This window comes from Paramisgurnus dabryanus, chromosome 9 (genome assembly GCF_030506205.2).
Source record: "Paramisgurnus dabryanus chromosome 9, PD_genome_1.1, whole genome shotgun sequence".
In the NCBI taxonomy this organism is placed as follows: domain Eukaryota; kingdom Metazoa; phylum Chordata; class Actinopteri; order Cypriniformes; family Cobitidae; genus Paramisgurnus; species Paramisgurnus dabryanus.
The window spans coordinates 10,055,614-10,078,774 of NC_133345.1; the positions used below are offsets into that span (position 1 = coordinate 10,055,614).

General features: G+C 38.6%; 2 protein-coding genes across 4 annotated transcripts in view; one reads left to right on the forward strand and one right to left on the reverse strand.

Moving 5' to 3' along the window:
* mob2b (MOB kinase activator 2b) overlaps window positions 1-22,249 on the forward strand; it is a 40,641-nt gene extending 18,392 nt beyond the window's left edge. The window contains exons 2-6 of one of the 3 annotated variants that reach the window (XM_065282940.2): window positions 2,973-3,344; window positions 16,613-16,773; window positions 18,450-18,543; window positions 19,889-20,013; window positions 20,629-22,245. In XM_065282940.2, coding sequence (XP_065139012.1) covers window positions 3,292-3,344; window positions 16,613-16,773; window positions 18,450-18,543; window positions 19,889-20,013; window positions 20,629-20,900 — 705 coding nt within the window. In that variant the 5' untranslated portion in view covers window positions 2,973-3,291 and the 3' untranslated portion in view covers window positions 20,901-22,245. Of the gene's footprint in view, window positions 1-2,972; window positions 3,345-9,402; window positions 9,648-16,612; window positions 16,774-18,449; window positions 18,544-19,888; window positions 20,014-20,628 lie in introns of those variants that run through there. The other 2 variants (XM_065282939.2, XM_065282941.2) reach the window with 2 other exon arrangements.
* Window positions 22,250-22,449: 200 nt separating this feature from the next.
* abcc8b (ATP-binding cassette, sub-family C (CFTR/MRP), member 8b) overlaps window positions 22,450-23,161 on the reverse strand; it is a 45,753-nt gene continuing 45,041 nt past the window's right edge. Inside the window, exon 40 of the mRNA XM_073815703.1 lies at window positions 22,450-22,664. Within this exon, the coding sequence (XP_073671804.1) occupies window positions 22,527-22,664 (138 nt within the window). The 3' untranslated portion in view covers window positions 22,450-22,526. The remainder of the gene's footprint in view (window positions 22,665-23,161) is intronic.

The following is a 23,161-nucleotide window of genomic DNA, read 5'->3' on the forward strand; positions in this document are numbered from 1 at the left end:
CAATATCATACAGATCATTTATTACAGCATGTTAAAATTGCTACTTTGTAGGTGTGTGCAAAAATGTGCCATTTTTGGGTGTGTCCTTTAAAATGCAAATGAGCTGATCTCTGCACTAAATGGCAGTGCTGTGGTTGGATAGTGCAGATTAAGGGGCAGTATTATCCCCTCCTGACATCACAAGGGGAGCTAAATTTCAATGACATATTTTTTCACATGCTTGCAGAGAATGGTTTAACAAAACTAAGTTAATGTTTTTGTTTACATTTTCCAGGTTGATAGAAGCACTGGGTACCAAATTTTAGCACTTAAACATGGAAAAGTCAGATTTTTATGAAATGTCCCCTTTCAGTAAAATACAGTGATGAGACCGTAATAACAGTCGATGCAGCGTTAACCTTGCTTATTATTACTACTGTGTGATATGCAAGTAAATCAAATATCAGTTTCTCGCACACATCAAGAGTGGGAGACAGCTTTGGCCCAGAATAGTAGCTGTAGCATGATTGAAGTCCTTATAGCTTGTTGAGAACTAAGTGGTTCTCCGTTATCTATTTACTCATTTGAGGGTGTTACAAAATCTGTACTTTTTCAATGTTCTTAAAAGCAAGGTACACACCATCGGGCACTTTTGGGCGTTGCCTGAGCACATTTTCGGAATGTTCTGCACTGTTGGCTAAAGTCACCAATGCTTTTTTGCTGATTTAGTATGTCGAAACGGTGGTGGTGCTCATCTGGGACTTGTACCATTCTGATGCCAACCAGTGCCAAAGAAAACAAACAAAAGTTTTGAGTAATGGATACTAACTACTGCCACCTGTTGGTGCAGAAAGTTATCTCCTCTCATGCAGACGCAGAACGGATGTGCTACTTGGTTGCCGTCTGTTTGGTGTATGAGGGCAAATTTGGACCCGAGACGCACACGGGCAATGTGGGCCGACCTCACAGTGAGTGCATTTACATGCACAGAATAAGCGAATAACTATCAAAAATCTGCTTATTATAAAAACTGCTTATTTACATGCAAATCAATAAACCGGCTATGCAGACAACTGCGTTTACATGGGACTTGATGTCAGGTTTCTCGCACGCAGTTACCGCCTATAGTACATAACAGTTGCTCAAAAAGCAAACGGCATATACATTAAGCTATACTGTTTTATCACTTCTCATGTCTGTAGAACCTTTAAATGTATCAGGAGCTTTTATTTTCTCTGCTAACTGCTTTTGTCGAGCGAAGACTTTTATGCGTTACTTTAAGGGCGATTTATAGTCGTGCGTAGGTCCTACGCCGTAGCTATCCGTAGCCTGTGCGTAGCTCTGCGTAGCCTGACGCGCACCTCACAAAATTTTTAACAGCGCGTCAGATCTACGCGGACCGCAAGCGCTGTGATTGGTCCACCAGAACCCCTCCAAAAACTGCGTCATAGGTATTTCCGTTTGTGACGGTGATAACAAAGATGAGCCAAGTTGAGGAGTGATTTAACTCAAACTGCATCAAATGTCGCTGTTTATTTACTTCCATCATTGCTGCTCTTCTCAAATTATACACAACAAGTTGCTGTTTCTTCTTTGTTTGTGGGTTAACTTGCTTAGCTTCTTCTTCTGTGACTTCTTTTGCTGCTACTGTGGTTACACGCGTGGTTACTGCCTACCAGCGGTCTGCGGGTGTGTTTGCACGTCGACACGGACGACGACGCACAAGTATAAATGAAAACCGACGCGGAACCTACGCCGTCGCGGCTACGCCGCAGGACCTACGCACGACTATAAATCGCCCTGTACACTTATTTCATGCGCAAATGAACAAAACTGCGAGAAAGCTGGTTAAGGTGTTTATATGCTACGCGAAATAGGGGTAATGAGCAAAAAGCTACCTGTGCCGATCTGTTTTTGCTTTCGCCATTTTTGGGGTTTTTAATCGATAATAGAAACCTGTTTTATGCGTTTACATGACCCCACGTGTTATCAGTTTATTATGCATAATCGGTGCATGTAAACGCACTCATTCTGTGCTACTGCATCTGCATTGGTTTGGTGGTGTGTGTCCCCACCCTAATGATTGAGACCTATGATTCATAGTGATAGTGTTTGTCTACTCCAGCAGAGTTAATCAAGTATAATAGTGGTGTAATTGCAGTAAATATGGTGAATTTTGATAGCGGCTGTAAATATAGGGAGTCTTTACTCTGGGTTATATTATTTTACATTTATTTCTTTTTGGTAAATCAGCTCCTGGAATTTGGTATGTTTTGATGAATATGAACTTGAAATCAGATTCTCTGTACACAGGTGCCCCAACCCATCAAGTCATTCTTTATACAGGCAGCATAAAACACCCATTTCATTAACAATAATATTTGAGGAAGGTTTCTTGCGGCTTTGCATCAAACAGAAAGGCTTGGCTGCTGGTTGACGCAGCACATAAACACAGGAAAGCTGTTAGTGTATGTGCAAGCACCTCGGGAAATGGCTCCACAGGGCCCAAACAATGCATCGGTACATTCCTGCTGTTCTTTCACTTAAAGAACAGGAAGTAGTGAAAGTACAAACCCCCAAAACAACAAACTTTAACCCCAAATTTTCCCACAGAAGCAAAGACTGGACATGTTATATAATACACAAAGTATATTAGTTGTGTTTTTAGGACAGCATTACACAAATGTATTAACTTGCTTAATAATAAGGTTCAGTTTGCTTAGTTGAGGTCATGCATTGGGTATAGTGACCTTCATAATACTTTGATTGATGTTAATTTGAATTGAGCTAGAAATGAAAGCTGTATAAACTAACATTTATTTAAACGGTAATGTAAAGTAAATTGTTGCCAAATTTTCATTCATCTTTGGCCAAACATGTGGCAAGTATGGGAAACCCTGCATTTACGCTTTCACAGTTTTGTTGTTCTCCTTTCAAGTGTCTGTGAAAGTGCTGAACCTAAAACAAACTTTTCAACTCCTTATTGTTCCCAGGGTGGGTATTGCCGTCCATCATGCTGCATGAGCGTTGTCTCTTCATCTTTCAGTCAAGGGCTTGGTAATCTACATGGTTTTGGCCTCCTCCAGACCTTCTTATCGGCTACACCAGGCAAGAGAGGAACTTATCCAAAGACCACAGCTGTAAACTTAAGATCCTTTTACCACCGGGCTGTGTAGTTCTTGGAGAACGTATTGCTGGCTTGACAGACTGTGTCGATGTTTGCAACCGTGTTTATTTTTGACGACTTCTTAAGGAAAGTGGGGTGAGGAAACGTTTGTTGAGTTCGTAAGGAAGGTTCTGAGCGGTGCTCAAATGGCGGAGACGGAGGAAGATGCCCGTAATCTCCTCTGGAACATCTTTCACAGGTACTTTTCAAAAAACATATTTAGTAAGGTTTCTCATCAGTAGTTTTTGCAGAACCTAATAAAGAGTGCTGTGTTGGCAACTTGGCATGTTTGCTAAAGAGAATTTTGACAAGAATCTGATCTTTTTCATTGAGATCAGCTCAAATATAAATAGCATTAAGCTATAGATTTAAGCTAGTGTCTTCTTAGATCTACTAAAGAATAGTTACCTTAAAAAAAGTAACATTTGCATTTTGTTTTCTATACAATTTTTTTGTTTTAGCAAGGACAAAGTGTCAAAAAAAAGTAAATTTCCCTGTTATATTCCAAGCCTATGTTTATGTTGGTGCAGTTTCATTTTAAAACACATTTCTTTTGCTATGGTAAAAGGTACAGTATGGGTTTTAGCAGCATCTAGCGATAAGATTGCAAATGACAACCAACCTCAATTTCGGAATGCAATAAGAAGCTACGGTAGTTGCCACAGGACAAACATGTCATCATCTGAGACATAAGGTGTTTCTCAATGTCAAGAAAGTATCATCGGAAGCCAGAATTTCGAGGATGTTACGTCATCGACATCCGTCGAAGGACTGTTCCAATGTCGCGGATCCTCGGAATTTCAACCAAGGACTGAGTCCTTCGTTCGAGAAATATCCCATATACAGGAAAGGATGCATATGTGTAGCCTTCGCGCTCTAAAAAATTACCCACAATCCTATGCGCACAGCACTGAAAGCACACCTTGTTTTCACTGACGTAATGACGCAATAACGTGCACTTGCTAGCCTGTTCTATTTACGTGTTCTCCGAATGCTAAAGAGAAGTCTCGCCTAGCCTCTTAAGGAAGTGACTTGTAAGGACCAGTCCTGCCAAGGAAGTATCCTTGACATTGAATAACCACTAACATAAGGGGGGGGGGACACGCTCTGTAGAAAGGTTTGTCCGTTTAGGGCTACTGTAGAAACATGACGCACGTGTATGGAAATAAAAACAACTCATTGTAAGGTAATAAAAATTATACAATTTATTATGTAAGGTTTTTATACACCATTGATAGTTATGTATATTATATTGCATTTCTGTCAAGAGATCCTCCTTAAAGATACACATTGCATCTTTCAGCCTTTTCCCGGTTGAATGACGTCAATATAAGAGTTTTTGACTAAGCTCCGCCCACAGGAATATGTCAGTCAGCTCAAACGCCTCAGGCTAAGCTGCTGTCAAATCACAACACACTCAACAGACTACACAATCAGATCTCATTATGCAATTCTGAAGGAGGGACTTCACAGAACAAGGAAGACATCAGCCCGTTTGTAGGACACTATAAAGATAAGTCAAATGTGCGAAAAATATTGCATTGTTTTTTACACGTGAAACATGAACACGTGTTATATTGTGCACCACAAACACAAAGAAAGCTTTAAAAACACAGGAAGAACAGGACCTTTAAAATGAAAATGCTCTAGTGTAAACAGGGCCCAAGTCTCCTGAAGACATACAAAAAAGCTTGGCATATAGTATATCAGTTATATGATGTATTTCTGTGATGATCTTAGTCATGGCGGTAAAATCGTTGTACTTTTATCATATAGGCACACTCACTCGCATCAGCTTTTTGTTTCATGGAAGAAAGACAATACTGAGTTACTGGGTTCACACCAGACGCGAGTTCAACGATTTGCGTGAGTAGATTATATACAAAGTCAATGCAAAGACGTGATCAGACGCGTGGGGCGATGCGAATGACGCGATATGGGTGGTGCGTTTCTGCGAAAACATGCGCTATTCGCCCCAAACGCGTCTTCGCCCAAGTTGAAAATATTCAACTCGAGTGAAAAATTTGCATATGCACGAAATTAAATCTCCCCACATTTGGTGTGTACGTGGCATTAGACTGACATGAGGGTGAGAAAATTATCATAAAATTTGTTTTGGGAATATTTTGTCAAAACAAATAATAGAAATATTTGCACATTTTCATCAGTCCTTTTAGGTCCATTGTGACTAAAAATATCTACAAGATATTTTTGGTCATTTGTGGGCTGAAAGGCAGGTGGCTATCTTAAATTCCTAAAGCATTAGAGCTAAGAAAACATTTAGCGCCGTGTATACTATATACGCTTTTGCGTCACTGCTTACGCAAGCAAGCTTTTCTTTTTCTTTCACCTGTAAAGGCAATGAAAGAAACTTCTGTTTTGCCTCGGTCTTACCTCCCTGTCCCTGATTTTTTTTTGGCCCTGTTACACAAATGCAGCCTGTGAAGGCTCTTAGTCAGTGTTAGGCCCATCTACTCCCACCCGTCCTGTCCGCTTACACAGCCCCTCATTATTTTCATCACTCCCACGTACAACCTGACGTCCAGACCTCAATTTAGAAAGCACTTTTTCTTGCAGTCTCTCCTGCTTTTTCCACTACTTTTTTTCAGTGTGACCTTTCTACAATGATGATTGATGGTATGCGCTAGTGTTTGGTAGATGCAAACAACTGACTAGTAAAGTAATGGATGGTGAGTTACACAAAACATCCCTTCAGGACTTGTGACCTGTGTCATTGGTATGTTTTTTCTTTAGGTATTTTCTGGATGTTTATTTATTTAGATTCAGATATATATAGTGTATGTATTTATATGCAGAAATGCTAAAGAGGGCACATGCATGCAGCCAGGAAGCCTGTGAGTCTCCATTTGTTTGTCTGTCTTGGCATGGTGTTAAGATGACGAAAATACTAGTCCTGGAGCCAGACCGACTCTTTCAGTGTCAAGTCCGAACATGCAAGCTCTGCAGGAAAATTCAAGTCTGGTGTTCCAGTGTAAATGAGTTTGTCTTAACTTGAATTGCTTCACAGAATTGCTATGTTTTACTCCATGTTTTGGCCTTTCTGTTAAAGGGAATATATATTTCCTCACCCTCCTAACATTGTGTTGTTACAAACCTGTATACATTTTTGGAGGAAGATATTTTGAGGAATGTTATGACCGTTCATGAGCCCCATTCACTTTTATAGTATTCTTTTTTCTTACTATGGAAGTGAATGGGGCTTGTGATCGGTTTGGTTACAAACATTATTCAAAATACCATATTTGTGTTAATCAAAACAAAGAAATGTATACAGGTTTGTAACAACATGAGGGTAAGTAAATGATGACAATTTTTTCATTTTTGGGTGAACTATCCCTTTAAGGAAATGGTTTATGGGCTGTTGACATGACAGGTTGAGCATTTATAGCTGTCCTGCAGTGTGATATACTGGACTCCATATAAAAGTAATTTAACACAGCATTTACAAATAATTTTGCTGTTACTCATGCCGTTTATTCACCTTATTCCGCCACGCCCCTTTTTAATTCTTCGTTCTTCCGCATTTTGTCAACCGACTTCCGCTGCTAATATGGCACAGTGCATTCGGTGGTTAGTTTGGTGGTTAGAAGATTGTTTGTAGTTCACTATAACTTTAGCGAAATGACAAATATCGCTATTGCTGTAAATGTTTTAAATTAGGAGCACGGTTAAAACTTCATACGACCCTCGGATAGTCTTATATTGTCCCAGCAATCGTCTCGTGGTTAGACGATATGAAGCGGCCGCGGCTAGTAACCTGGCATATTAAATTACCTTGTCCTGTCAGGAGTTGATGGAGCAGCATTGAAAATTATTAAAAGTATGTCTACCAATATTTACACAGTGATTTCGTCTTTTTTAAAGCAAATGTGCACCTTAGCCAGTCCAATAACTATTTCGTTTTTATGTGGTACCATGATAGAATTCATTTGCAAACATACCAACACTTATTCCTTCAAATCAGGAGACTTAAATCCTTTTAAGTGGAATCTACAAAGCTCACATATGGTTTAAGAAATTCCTTACAGATAATATCTGATCACACTGTAAAGGTTTATATAACTGCATGGCAGGTTACATCTGATCACATAGTAAATGTTTAATATAACTGCATGACATCTGATCACATTGTAAAGGTTTAATATAATTGCACAACAGATCACATTGTAAAGGTTTAATATAATTGCACAACATTTGATCACATAGTAAAGGTTTAATATAATTGCACAACATCTGATCACATTGTAAAGGTTTAATATAAATGCACAACATCTGATCACATTGTAAAGGTTTAATATAATTGCACAACATTTGATCACATAGTAAAGGTTTAATATAATTGCACAACATCTGATCACACTGTAAAGGTTTAATATAAATGCACAACATCTGATCACACTGTAAATGTTTAATATCACTGCATGACATCTGATCACATATGAAGGTTTAATGTAACTTTACAACAGGTTAAGCAAGACCACCCTGCAATAAATTAAGACACAGCTTTATCGGAGTCATCAGGAGCTGAACCCAAGTGTTTATCTGGAAGCTGTTGGTGTATGTACTGGTAAAGTGCTTGGCGACTGTGTAATGGATGCAATATCAACCCTCTGTAAAGCTGAACCAAAGATGGTTGTTTCTCAGCAGAGATATGTACATTTCTGCCAGCTCAACACATTGAAGCAGTTTCTCGGACAGGGTTTACAGGACTAGGATTTAATTATATTAGGACATTTTAGTTTTTACAAACAAACCCTACAAAAAAAAACAAGAGTGGGGCGCATCTTGTGACAAAACAATGGCACTCATATATGTTGAGGTATGTCAGTAAAAGGTGTTTTTAAATTATTGTAGCTCAAATATGCATTTTAGCCTGGGACCAGGATAAGCCCTGTCAGGGAAACTGCACCATTGTTTTCCCCAGTTCAGATGTATGTTGCTTCAGGTTGAGTTGTGATTTTAAAGTGTAGTTGTGTTCAGAGACGGATTGATCCTCCCATTGTGTTTCTGCATCACAGTTTAGGAACATGTTGATTGTATCATCCTCACAGTTGTCCACTGCATCACTACACATCAATGCATCTGTGAAAATAATATAACCATAAACAGTTTTATGTTAGTATTTAAAATAAACTTGCATCATGAGACTTAATATATAAATGGCCCCCATACTTAAACAGAACAGTGTGTAAGAGAGAGATGCATTAAAAAGAGACAGAAACATTATACACACAACCTTTAACTTCAGTGTTAAATAATACGTTGTTTAATAGGTCATTATCAATATCTGAATGAGAAATGAACTGACATTCTAGCATCTGAAATCTCAGTAACTTGTAGGAATCACGTGGGCTACTGTAAGAATGCAATGACTATAATATCTCGTTGTATTATCGTAAATATAAAAATATAGGTGGACAATTAAAACCATTCAAATAGTTGCATTTTATAAACTAACGTTACTGCTCTTAAGTGTATTTGTAGAACGGACTTCACAAATCTAACTTTAGGCGAACGAGCACAAAGTTAGCTAAGATAGCTTACCTGAAACTGGCCACCTTTTCAACACCCGGCGTGGTTTAAAGTTACCGGAACATCGTAGTCGAACCATTACTTGGGATAAGGGTGTTCCTCAGTTGGCTTAAAATTGGTAAGAAAGAAACATAAAGGCGCTCGAGTGAGCTTTTTAAGCTTAAGCGTCGCCTTCAGTCACTGCCTCAGCTGCTCATCGTCTATGCGGCCGGAAGAACGTTGACAAAATGAGCGAAATGGCGCCGCCCTTGTTGACGTGAAAAATAAGGTGAATATGAACGATATGAAATTGACACACTGCATAAACTGATTAAAAAAAGCTGGAAAAAGTAAAGATACCCTTTCCTGTTTACATACATGCACACTAAAAATCAATGTAAATATTAGTTTTATTGGTTTATTAACTGCAACCTTTACAAAAACTAACCATGGTTTTACTACAGTTACAAAAACTGTTACTATAGTTAAGCCATGGTTACAACAAAAACCTGCTTAGCTACTACAAAAACATGTTTGATTTAATATTAGTCTAATGAAAGAGTTTGTCTCTGTTTTACAAAGTAACTTTGGTGTAAACTGTGAGGATATGTTTGGGGAAAATGCTATTATGCTGTACACAAACCCTCCTTATGTCCATTATACGGCACGAGTCACACGAATGACTTTTTTTACAGTACTAATATTTCACCTTGGCCCCTCCCACCCGTCCTCCGATTGGCTAGAAGTTGTGCTGAGAGAGAAACACAGCAGCGCGACTGTTCCGCGTGCAGCACTACTGTAAACTCTGCCTTCACTTTATCAGAATCCATGATCGCGTGCAGAAACGCGTTAACACCGGGAATATGGTGGGAGATCACAGCATAAGCAGCGAGAGCGCGCTCTCTCAGAGGTCTCCTAAAAACGGACTAAGCTGTAAAATGGTGCTTCAGGCGGTCGGGAAAGTTTTGAGGTAAATGTCTCCACTCATGATTTACCGTTTAAATGATTTTTCGCTCAACTCTTCCAGTGCGCGTGACGTGTGCGCGAGTCTAAATTTGCCAGAGGAATGTGCGCGCGTCAGTTGACTGAATGGAAGTTTCCACTAATGTTTATTGCTACCAGCCCGCTCCGGTGTGCGCGTTCACCCGGTTGTCTCAAAGCTGTGATGTTATCTGTGTGTGTATAGATGCATTCTTCCTGTAACGTACCTGTGAACCATCATTGGCTCGAAATCTCGTGAGCTGCCTACCTAGACAGCATTTGTGTAGACGTAAGCGTGGGTGTATGTTTATGATTCAGTTATGTTAGTTGGATTGTTTGGGAATAATAATAACATTCAGTTTTGCAGAATACTAATAGGAATGGTGCTTCTATGGTTGCAGTGCAATCTGATTTTTTTGTACAAAAAAGTTAACATGGTAAATTAGAAATGATGCAAAATCATAAATATTTTATTTTGCATCCATACATTTAAAAACAAACTTGTATCCATGTTTTTATCCACAAGCCCACTGAAGGTATACCAATTTTATATATGCTGTACATGCATTAAATGCCCAACAATGCTCTTAAATCTGAGTATATAATTGTGATTTACAGCTCTCGGGAGGTCAAGTTTTGCTGAAAATTCAATAGTTATAGTTTTTTAACAAGTCACCTTTACCTGGTTTTGAAATGTGTGTTATTAATCTACTTTTGGCTTTCAAAGTGTTACAAGTTTGGCAAATAATGCATGCTTATTAATATTTAGAGAAAGGGTTTTCGTAAATAAGTAATAAAGTGCAATCCAGTTTATCAGATAGAGATTAGGTTTGTTAAGTAGACTGTCTTTGGCCACAGGTGAGCTCTAACATCACCTACTGGAAGAAAATATCTCTTCCTCTTCTATCAGTAAATCATTTAACAAACTCTGGTGCTGTTGTACAAATGTCATTAGGGATTAATATGGAAAATCATACCACATTTACAATTTTCATTACAATGAGCAGGGTTTGTATTAATGTGTACATATTATGATATCCTTGGTACACACACACACAAGCATATATAATATAAGTATATAACAATTCTAACAATTATATTAGTTATTTAGATTATAAGAATTCCTTATTTAAAGGTGTGTGTGTGTGTGTGTGTGTGTGTGTGTGTGTGCGTGTGTGATGACACCATGACCTGTCAAACTAGGCTTATCTTTAAAACGGTGTGTGTGTGTGTGTGTGTGTGTGTGTGTGTGTGTGTGTGTGTGTGTGTGTGTGTGTGTGTGTGTGTGTGTGTGTGTGCGTGTGTATATATCAACATGACAGTATTTTGCAAGCTGATAATAAATGTTTTTATAACTTTAAAAAAAAAATCTGTTATTAAACCAAACATTTTTTGCACATCTGTTCAAGTGAAAAGGGGTACTGTTTTTCCTAACAAAACTGTAAACTTCCATATATGTTGACATCTATCCAATTTTAGTCTCTAAAAACAGTCCTGGCATGCTTATTGGCTGTGTGTTCCCACAGACTGTGGCTTTTCAGAGAAAGCACTAATTTGATGTTTCTAAAATAGTCATTTAAATGGCAGCTTTAAGGCCCTGTAGCATTGGTGGCTGGCTGGTCAATCCGGAGTCTGCTTCACAAAAAAAAGTATTTATTTAGCTTATAATAATAGTGATGGCTAAATCTGATTTAATAGATTTGTTATTGTGCATTAACTAGTAATAACTTTTTTAAAATAGTGAATAATTCCTTTTTGAAGCTGCTTGACGTTTACGTCGCCTGAGGGAGGGAAAGGATTATGCTGTAAACCTTACCGACAGTAAGCACAGGAATTTTAAAATGATGTTGCTTTTTGTCTTCTGTTTTGGTACGTGAAGGTCAGTTCATGCGCAGCATGCTACTTTTTCGGAATAGTTTAAATAGTTTACATTCTGGTTGAGAAGTGGTTTAGATTATTGCAGCTTTATTTTAGAATAAAATCACAACAGGAGGTATGTAATAACTACAAAAGAAAATACATATCTAATAATCAAAATTTCCGGTTTTGTTTGATCCCAGAAATTCATACATAATGCACCAATGCACCAATAAAATATGGAATGAATTTTATCTCCGTCTTGACTTTAAAAGTAGGAAAATGCGTCATCAATGTCGCTGGAATGCTTTTCAATAAGTCTCGCACATAATACACTAGGCATGTCGTCTTTCTTGAGTTTTGCCAAAAATAAAAATAGGCTTTAGTATATAAAAAGGGACGCTTAGTTGAATGTTTAAAATTTTTATTGCAGTGTTTTCGTATCGCTGCTTGCAGTCAGTGGAACACTGTCTCTGATCATATATCAAATGAACATTGATAACAGCTGTGGGAGTTTCGTTGCCACAAAGACCATCTGAAATAATGTCCGCCAAGGAACAAGCTACAATCTACATGTCCTTCATTTTGGCAGCCTGAAGCTCATTGTTAGATTGTGATCACAGAAGCGAAGTAGACCACAGCTAATAAGCATGTAGATTGCATCATTTGACTTTCCTGAAAACCACTCACATGGCTTAAAGTCTTCCTGAGGAAAAAATCTCTGTGCCAGTATCTGTACAGTCTGATGTTCTCCACCCTCTTTAATTGACCATAAATGGAGTAAAATGAAGGCAGGTCAGTAATCAGTCCTTAATCATAATCAAACCACAGTGACCAGAGCCAGTGCTTGAATTGGGCAATGCAGTCATGGGTACTGCATGTTCCCTAACAACTTCCTCAGTCATGACAGAAATTCACTCTATTTATTAGTGATTTATTGTCTTATGGTTGTACAGCTTTCAGCCTGCAATGGCTGAGGGAAAATTAGCCTTCAAATGATGTAGCATCATGCCGAATGTTTACATGTAAGCATGTATTGCCTATAGTTCTCTTTATTTCTTGTATGCAAGTGGCATTGCAGAACTGTATTGTATTGTATTCATTGTAGCAAAGCCACAAAGTACTTCAAAGCTTCTTCTAAAAGGCGTAAGAGGCATATATGTTAGAGTAGGTGTCCTCAGGACTCAACATTTTCTGAAGAAAACAAGAAAGCAACCTATCTAATAAATGCATATCACCCCCGGATGGTTCTTCATAGGTGCTTTATAGGTGATATATAGCACTAAAAGTTGTTCTCCTATGATTACGAGCTTTTAGTGCTATTTTGCAAAAACATTTAGAGTGGATACCAACCTTCCACCATTGGGTAACTTTTAACCAATCAGTGTGTTTTGTCTAATATTTACGCAATGCTGCGTTAAAAATAACCCAGCATTTCACTTATGTTTGTAATAGTGGTGAAATAATTATTGCTGACCAATGTAGTTTTTTTATTTTTTTTTCATTTTCTCTGCATTGCTGAAATATTTTCTTTAACCTTTAGATTGCTTATATTTGAGGGGGTCTGTCTCCTATACGGGATGGAAATATAGTAGGGGAGAACAGGGGACAAAGTTACGCTTTGTGGTTTTACCTTATCTCAAAAAATATTTAAGTTAGATTAATTGTTTTTACACAATCAACACACATCTCTGCTAAAAATAAACACTTAAAGTTTGTTTGTGGGACCTACTGTTATCATACAATTACATTGAAAGTGACAGGAGTGCAAACGTTACAACTTACCCCATAGGTGGGGTTCATTGTAACAAACCGAGAGTTTGTTGTAACACCTGCTAGAAAATTTAATTGAAACAAAAATTATTCAATAAAATTCTGTCTATATAATAAAGGTGGGTTTTGTTTATATATCTGTCTATAATAAATAGATATACACACATTCATTCATCCATGATCCTTCATCTAACAATCCTTGTATTATTCATCAAAGCATGGGTAACAGGGTTTCCCGCAGAAAATGTGTTAGTTAAGGTGGTAGGGTTGTGCCGGTGGGCGGGCCGGGGGCGTGGCAATCAAAGGGGCGGGTACGCGTCATGATGAAAATATTTTTATTTAAAACACTCAAATTAAACTCAATTTTGAAGAAACTATGACAGAAAATGAACACATACTAGATTATTCATTAATTAAATGTTTTATCAACAGGCTAGTTATCCTCCAGACAGTGACGGACCATGTCTTTCTCTCATTTCGGCCATGTGGTGCGTGCCCGCTCGCAGTGTGAAGCGCGTCCACGCTTTTCTCCGAGATGCACTTGACAGCCTTTTGTGCAACGAATTCTTTTTTGGACGACCTAGTTAAGGTGGTAGGGTATCCCAGCTTAGGTGGGCCGCCCGAACTGAAAAGTGCTGCGGGAAACCCTGGATAATAGATTTTTTTAAAGGACTGCACAATTAAGACAAACAAATCACAATTTTCAGTTATTTCCCCTAATATTGTATTAGCAGTTACTTTTTTTTATTAATAGTTTGTATATTGTTTTCACTGAATTATCACCTAAAGGGCTTAATTGTAACACTGTGTGACAACTAACCCCACTGTGTAAACATGTTTTCAATCCCAGCTATTAGTTACTAGGAGTTGCTGACATGTTTCAAAACGGTGTTATGTTTTAGGTAACAAGACAGTGATTAAAATTCTATAAGGTTGGATTTGGTGACTTACACAGCAAACTCAAATTCACAGAAGATCATCTTCTGACAGTAAGAGAAAAAGACCAAAAGCACACATTGCTATGCCCTGTATAAATATGTAAAGTAGCCGTGTTACAATTAACCTCCTGCTAGTCTGTGCCCAGCTGACCCCTACCAATCAGTACACAGTTGACATGGCAAACTATGCTCCTACTCTCACTTTACCACTAAGCTACGACAACACATCTTGTTTACTGTCAACTGATCATCAATTTGCATTCAGAGTCGTCAATCAACAACTAAGCTTTTCTTTAACATTGTAAACAATTGTTTTATTTAGGGAAATCTAAATAAATTTAGCTCCTAACACTGCGAAAGGCCTCCAGTGTTTCTAGTTGTTTAGTTGTTATACAACTGTACTGATTCATATCTGTTCATATCTGACCTAGGGGTCCACAGAAAATTTCCAGCGAAAGAAGACAAAGCAAAAAGATCGGATATGAGTTTCTATCCAAAAATCCTCCACAGGCGGTCTGGATTCAGAATTGCATTGGGGTATCACGTTAACAGTTCAGTGGCCTTTCCTTGAAAGCAGTTTCCTGTCTTTAATGCCATGGTCTTCCTGGAATCAGGAACAGCTTGTTTAAAATGTCAGAAAATGGGAACTAAATAAGCAAAGGACATTTTGTAAGGAAGTTTTTTTGTATGCATTAGTGAGAACCACATACTGTAAAAATCATTTCATAAATTATAGCCTTCTTCTTTATGCCTATAACTGACATTTAAACCAACAATCTATCATTTGTACACCTTGGTCAGAGAGATGGACAGGCAACTTGATCACTATGTTGCAACAGCTAGTGCAACTATGGCTGACGCCGCTTGCAGTCCCTAATTGACTAACTTTCAATTGGTTTAGGTAGTGAAATGATCCATGTAGTTCACAGAAACGGGACTCTTCTACTGTTACAGACCCACATAACTGTGCAAAGAGGACTTGGCAAGAGCCAGAGGCCTGCCTAGGTTTTTGGAAGGATTGTTGACGGTGGTAGTTAGTGGTAAACGTGGGTAAAAGACTCATTGGATGGCTGCTGTGTGTTTAGCAGCACAGAGGTTTCGGGACCGGTCTCTTCGGCATTAGAGCGACAAGGCCGGGCTCTGTGTGGAGAGGATAAACTGGCCCAGGGCCCCGGAGTCAAACAACATGGGAGCAGCTGTTTAAAGAGCAGGGAAGCAAACAGACACTGCTTTATATCATGTTGCTGTTATTGAATGGATTTGCGGTAGAAATGTATATGATATGATACATTTTCCCATTTCTATACCAATAAAAAAGTTGCTATCAGAAAGTGTTAATGAGCAAAATTTTCGCTCTATAAACAACGCACACTGCTTTCATGACCTACTCAAAGTTGTCTAAACTGTAGCTACTGTTTGTCGTGGGGGGGTAGTTTTAAAATGAATGCTTGATTAATCTCTGTGTGTTTTAAAGGTGGTGTGAGGTAACTGCTGGCTCCCAAGCTCTGGTTTTCTAATAAAGCAGCTCTTGTACTTTCTAGTTAAGAGCTATTGGACTGTTTCATGTATTACTCCCCCCCCCCTCCCAAACAGGGGCTTTGGCGGGGCGTTTGATGTTTAGAATGGGTGTGGTATACAGACGACTGGGAAGGGAAGGGGTGGTGGGCATGCTGGTAATATAAGCCGCCTGTGCTAAAAATAAACGTGGAAGGAAAAGACTGGATGTCTGTGGTCTTGTCGCTAATTACAGGGCAAGCGTACAGACGTGCAGTGGAAAAATGCATGTGCGCCGACTGTACTTTTGTTGCATTTAGTCCGCAACAAAAGGTGTTTGTGTGTGTGGTTACCTAGACCTGTAACTTGTCCTAGCATTGGTTTAACTATTTAATTTAACTTTGTGTCATCATTTTAAAGTAGTAGTGATTCACCTATATGCAAATTTTATCCTGAAACAGATACCGAAAAGTTTTTGTATAATTGTATTAATATTAGACTTTTTAGATTCATAATTTAATGTATCTGAGTTGGAATACAAACCAATAAAATAAGCAAACATTTTTTGAAAGTAACACACCAAAATAGAATGAAAATAAAACGAACTAAATATTCTTCATTTAGTTACATGCAAACAATAGTAAAATCAATAATGCCATTTTCGGCTTAAAATTTCCAGCGGCCGAATATTCAGTGCATCCCTAAACCACAACATACAAAGTCTATGCGTTGAATGTTATATTAAAATGCTTTAGGAAAACAGCTTTATCATCCAGACTTGGCTGTATTGTATCTTGTGCGCTAGCGACTACGCCTGTGCCTTTTTCAAAGCTTTTCTTTTACAAGTTTTCAGTATTGTAACCTTTGTTCACCCATGTTTCGCCCAATACAGGAAGGGCAAAGGGAAGCCCAATGGAAAGAAGCCGACCCCCGAAGAGAAAAAGCATTACTTGGATGCCGAGTACACCAAAGTAAGAGTCGTCGATTTTGACCTCAAGGAGCTGGTGGTGCTACCGCGGGAGATCGACCTGAACGAATGGCTCGCCAGCAACAGTAGGTGTCTCTCGTGACCTCATCCTACTTTTCTTAAATTGGATTAAAGCTGTGTTTCCACTGTACATGACAGATGACGGCCGATAAACCGGAAGTCATTCATTCTTTATGGAGAGCCACAAAGGGTCTGCTGCGTTACCATGTACAGATGTATAATTTTCAGATCCGTTTTGAGCGGAAAATCCGTTAAAATTTTTTAACTTGAACGACTACACTGCATGCTATACACCGACAGGAATTGATGCATTTCAGTGAATTCCAATCAAAACGCTGTGCGAGGTGAAAATTAATAATTTTTTGTTTTAACTTTATCAGTAACTTTGAATCCTTTAAAAAAAGTGAATACTGATATGTAATACATTATTAATTTAATATTAGGTTACGTTATTTTTTTAAAGCAACACTATGTAGTTTTTTTACCTTTAAATAATGTGTCTAAAATTATTTCAGTGATAGAACAACTTTTAACTGGACAAATTATACTGTTGCTGCAACCTGAGCAGCCTCCTAGCTGCCACAAGCACACTCTGAAAGTGGCGGTGGAGGGTAGGAAACACAGCCCCGCCCCTCCCCCTGCTTGCAGAAGAGTGTCTGATACCAGGAACTGTTGCGCTTTTCAACCACATGGGGGAGCTGTAAGTCATTTTTACATGGAAACTACATAGTGTTGCTTTAAATCTTGTCTCCATATGTTCTCTCCAAAATATTAGAATGAAGCCTCTTGGGCTGAAATGAGCTTCTCTCATGTTGGCACAGATTTACATTTAAACTGAAACTTCATTACTACTGCCACTAGGGGGTGAACTTGTGAATGTCATGTACAGTGGAAAGGCAGCTTAAGACTAAGATGAAATGATATTTGGACAATTTGGAGTTTGTTTTTACTGCTCTTTAATACAGGATTACATATATGCGTCTTTTAATCGCATGTCCCTAATGCTAATTTTATGTCAGTAAGCTTGCTCCTAAAAGTCGCAAAAGTTACTTTGCGTTTTTAATCAGTGCGGTTTGAAACTAAATCATGGTCTACTGTAATTTAAACTACTTTATAGATTCGTCATGCGGGTGGTTTGTTGTTCTTAGTCTGGGAAAAGGTGGTGGTTTGGTCTTGTCCCGTTGTGTCTAGTTTGGGCGGTGTTTTGAAAACACCCCTTCTTTCAATCATAGAGAATGCATGACCTCACTTGATAGTTACATAATTTTAAGATCAAATGAGTTCAAAATAACATTCCTAAGCCCAGGAATCTAACCATTGTTTGCATTTCCCTCGATTTTATCGCAAAAGAAAGCACACGAGAAGCTGTGAAACATGAGTTCATTTAGAAATACTTTCGCAAATGTCCCAAATGCTTGTTAAAACATCACTACTTTTTATAGTTCATTAAAGCTGTTCATTTAACTTCACTTCACTGCTTGATCTTTAATGCGTTCCCTCTGTAATACGTTGCTTATATTGTTTGGGAAAGCATCATGCATTATGTTACTTCATTCCTTGCAACATTTCAAAGAATGTAAAATACATAGAACATTGATTTGATTGTATTTTTTAATCTTATAACATTTTTTTTTTATTCTTGAAAGACTTCTGTATCTGTTTAGTGAAGCATATGACCCACTTGACCTTGTGATGCTACCTTGATATAATTCAAAGATCTCGCTTATCTTTGTCGTTCCAGCCACGACTTTCTTCAATCTCATCAACCTGCAGTACAGCACAATCTCAGAGTTCTGCACGGGGGATACGTGTCCTGCCATGACAGCCTACAGCACGTAAGGAGCACAGATATATGATCTATTATTCATCCTGTCTCTGTTATCCATTATTAAGCCTGCAGACTTGCTAAGAGGTGCAGAGCGGCAACTCTACACTTTCCTTTGACAGGTGACTCTCAGGGGTCACGACCTGAGGCTGAGAGCATGACCTGTATGTTTGATCTCAAGATGGGGCATGAGGGCTGATTATCGGAGTATTGATGTTGAGTGCAGTGATTTAAAAGGACACTCCACTTTTTTTGAAAATGGGCTCATTTTCCAGCTCCCCTAGAGTTAAACATTTGATTCTTACCGTTTTGGAATCCATTCAGCCGATCTCCGGATCTGGCGCTACCACTTTTAGCTTAGCTTAGCACGATCCATTGAATCTTAGGGGAGCTAAAAAAGAGCAATTTTTCCAAAAAAAGTTTAGTGTCCCTTTAAAGTAGAACATATTGAAATGTTTGAATATTCTCCAAACTTCATAATAGGATGTTTTTGAAAAATGAATACCGTTTTAAAATGTCTGTTGTGATTGTCTGGTTTATGATAAAGCTTTTTATCACTCGATAAAGATTCACTTGATCTGGGTCACCTATGGGCTGATAGGAAGGAACTTGAGGGGAGTACAGACAGTTTATAACTGTAAAGTATCATAAATATCCTGCTTTAACCAGGATGCGGTTACAGACAAGTTTGGTTAATGAACAGCCATGCAGAAGAAAGCATGTCAGTAGGTGTTGTACACTCACCTTGACACTCAGATGTTGACATCTCCACCAGTCACCTGTCCTGTTTAGCATGCAACTTCTGCAGGGTGTCATTATGTAAGGAATAATTGACGACAGGCCATTGAATTATAAGAAAATAATGCACACTCAAGGTGCAATGCGGCACGAAGCGGAGTGCGGTTACACCGCGGGTGTGTATTATTTTCAAATAATTCACAGGACCGGAGTCAATTATTCCTCTTATACCACGGTTTCCACAAACATTGCTCAGGTGCCTATTTTAAAGACATTTCACAAGTTAGGTGTGCGGTTATCAGAAATTAATGCATACCCACGGAACATTTCTCAGCCAATCAGAATACAGCATTCAACAGACACATTGTATAAACTGGAAAAAATAGACACACACATTGCACAGCCCAATGGTAGTTACTGAGCATGGTTTCCAACGCCATACAAGTAATAGCCCTCTTGTCTTCAATAATCCACAACATTTAAAGTTTCATTCATGTCCGTGATGGGAGTTGCTTGCCAGAGTTAAATACTAAGGTCTTGAAAAATTTGCTGTGGTTGAGCAAAATGATAGAGTTTTAATATATCTTACTAATAATCTCTCTTTTTTTCGCCCTAAGGACATACTACTGGATTGATGAAAAAGGGAAAAAGACAAAATGCACAGCACCGCAGTATGTGGATTTTGTCATGAGTTCAGTTCAGAAGCTTGTGACAGATGAGGACATCTTTCCCACGAAATACGGTGAGTCTTTATTTCCACCTAGTGGAAGAATATATGAACTGCATTACCAAGGACAAACTGCAAGTTTAACTTGAATTTTATGTATAAAGAGTGACTTTTGTTATAATTATTTTATGATTAAGTAAACTGCAGATCACACAGTAAACCAAATATTTTTTTACTCATCTTAGACCTTGTCATGAAAAAATGATTAAATATTAAGGCATTTTAAAATTGTTTCCAAAGTCTAGAAAAATAATTTAATTGTGTGAACTGAACCAAACCAAATTATACACATCTGTAGTAAATATATTTAAATATTATTTATTTATATTTATTTATTTATTTTTATTTATCTATTTATTTATTTATTTATTTGTTATTTATCTATTTTTTATTTGTTATTTATCTATTTTTTATTTGTGTTCAGTTCTTTTTATTTTTTAATGGCTTTGTAGTCTTTTTAAATGGTGCCTATTAAAAAATAAATAAATGACTCCAGTGTATATTATAATAATAATAATAATATGAAAAGCCACATGAAAGTAAAAAAAAAATTGGTTAAATTGGAAAACCATGCATTAAAATATGTATGCATTTACTTCACCGATCTCTCTGTTTTTTCTCTCTACATAGGTAAAGAATTTCCTAACACGTTCGACACACTGGTGAAAAAAATTTGCAAGTATCTCTTCCACGTGCTGGCCCATATCTACTGGTCCCACTACAAGGAAACGGTGGCGATGGACCTGCACGGACATCTGAACACACTGTACACACATTTCATCGTTTTTATAAGGGAATTCAATCTGATGGACCCCAAGGAGACATCCATAATGGACGACCTGACAGAGGCCCTCTGCACCCCGCTTCCCCCTCAGCCACAGAACCACGTGACGGAGAGATGAGACCCACGGTCGCGCTCTCTGCACCTGCCAAGACGGGGTTCACCCTTCCCCTTACCAGGGAGGTGAGAAGGACTACACCAGTCGCAATGCTGCTGGGACTCATAGACCTTCCACCCTTCCAGAACAATGTTCTCTTTAGGACCCAGTAAGGAGTGGTCAGCCAGGCCTGCAGGGGGCAGCAGCACTTGCTGAATAACCTCAGTGTGTCTGCCCTATCTGTGAGCCTAACCCTTTAACCAAGAACAACTCGATTATTTTTTTCCTCTCTAGCCTCTTTTTGTTTCGTTAAGTTCGGTTTCCCTCCCGCTCACAAAATTGTTTCGTATTGCGACAGAAGGCCGTTTTATGTTTCGCACCTTTAGGACAAAAAGTAGCCCTTTACCTTCATGCGTGTTTGATGTTAGTATAACACAAGGATGCTAGATCTATCTTAACATAGCAGCACTTTTCCCCTCTTGGTTCTTGTAAGGGTGAGATGTTGGCCTGGTTCTTCAGAGCCTCATGTATGGTATAAAGGTTTCTCTTTTTTTTATTTTATAGGGTAAAAGGGGTGTGTGTGTCTGTGTGTGCGTGTTAACGGCTTTTGCACTCAGGAACTGAGAGAGCTGTCAATGCTACCTGCTTACCCATAAGCCTCTCAGTGTCACTTTACTCATCTTAAAGCAATCCCATCAGCCCCTCTTTTGACCAAACGGCTCCTCTGTTAGCCCACGGATTAAGTCTCACATGGGATAAACTTCTGTTGAATATTAGCATGCTAACCACTGTGGAGGAGATGGTCTGTCGCACAGAGGTTTAAGTGGCTTAACTTAAAATTAGGCTGCTGTTTTAGTTCTACCTAGGGAGCGATGGTGACTTCAGGGCCTGGGTTCATGTGTTTTCTCTCGAGTGACAAAGACATTTGTGTTGTCTGCTAAAATTTAATCGAAAAACACTGCTACTCGGGTTCTGGAAGCCACACGCCCCACTGAAAAGTCCAAATGCGTTTTGAAGAGAGTAAAGTGTCTTGGGTGCAGCAGCAGAATGCAGGAGAACATGGGCTTGTAATCATGTCTAGCCTCATTTTAAAAAGACAATTTCTGAATGGAAAAGAATGTAAATTTAGTCTCTATGCTATCGATTGTAAAGATTATTATCTCAGAGAGAGAGAGACAAAGTGTGCAAGACAGAGCAAAAGATGTTTTAGTTCACCCTTTATCACTGTTAAAGAGAGTTTGGCTAGGCTGACCTCTTTGTAAGAAGACTTACGAACCTTTTCCTTTTAATTTATTTCTTTTTTTTGTCCATTTTGGTTTTAGTTGAGATTTTTCAGGGCTCCTCAGTTCTGGCTTTTTGTTTTACGTATTTTAATAATACTTAAGTTAAAAGCGATTTAATATTTTAAGCTCTGCAAATTATAACCTAATAAAATATTTAAAAGTCACAAAAATGGTCTTGTTATTGTCTTGGTTTTCTTTACATCATGAATTTGATAAAATCACAGTGCAGATAAAACACATTGCTGAGACACTCCTCTGGTTTATAGTTCATAAAGTATATAAGTTTATTATTTTACAATACAAATAATATACAAGCTGTATAAAACCACACGTAAACCAAAGTCTATATGAAGCCTTCATCCGTACATCATTTGTCCGCGCGGACAAACGCAGAGAAAACGCTGTCCTTCTGGTCCAGTAGTATGTCAGGCTCATCGTATTCAAGAATGGCACCGTGCTTCATCACGATCACAACGTCTGATCCCAGGATGGTATGAACACGATGCTGTAAAACACCAGAGATAGACCATCTCATCGACTACTTGCTGACCACAGTGAGTCTTTAGATACATGACAGGCCCTAGCTATCAAAGTCGCCATGAAACGGAAGTAGCAATTGCCTTATTTCCCCGTGGTGACGTATAACGGCGCATTCACACAGGGCGTAAGCGTTGACGCTTCCCATTCACTTTTAATGGGTGACGTCAAGCGTTGGAGAACTGAATTATGGATCCGTCGGCACCACGTCACTGCCATTGCTCGCAGCAGAAGTTGAATATTTCTCAACTTTTCAAGCGGCAACGCAAGTGTCAGCCAATCAGATTGCCTTATGCAAATAACCTAGGCAGAGCCAGCCAATTACATTTATGGAAGACCGGAGCATGTGCTGCGGCCACTGTGATTGGGTGTTAGCCACACTTCAGACAAGCCTTCCGTCAAGCGTTAACGCTTTTGCCCCGTGTGAATGTGCCGTAACCGAGTTAAACCGGCTTATGAAATGAA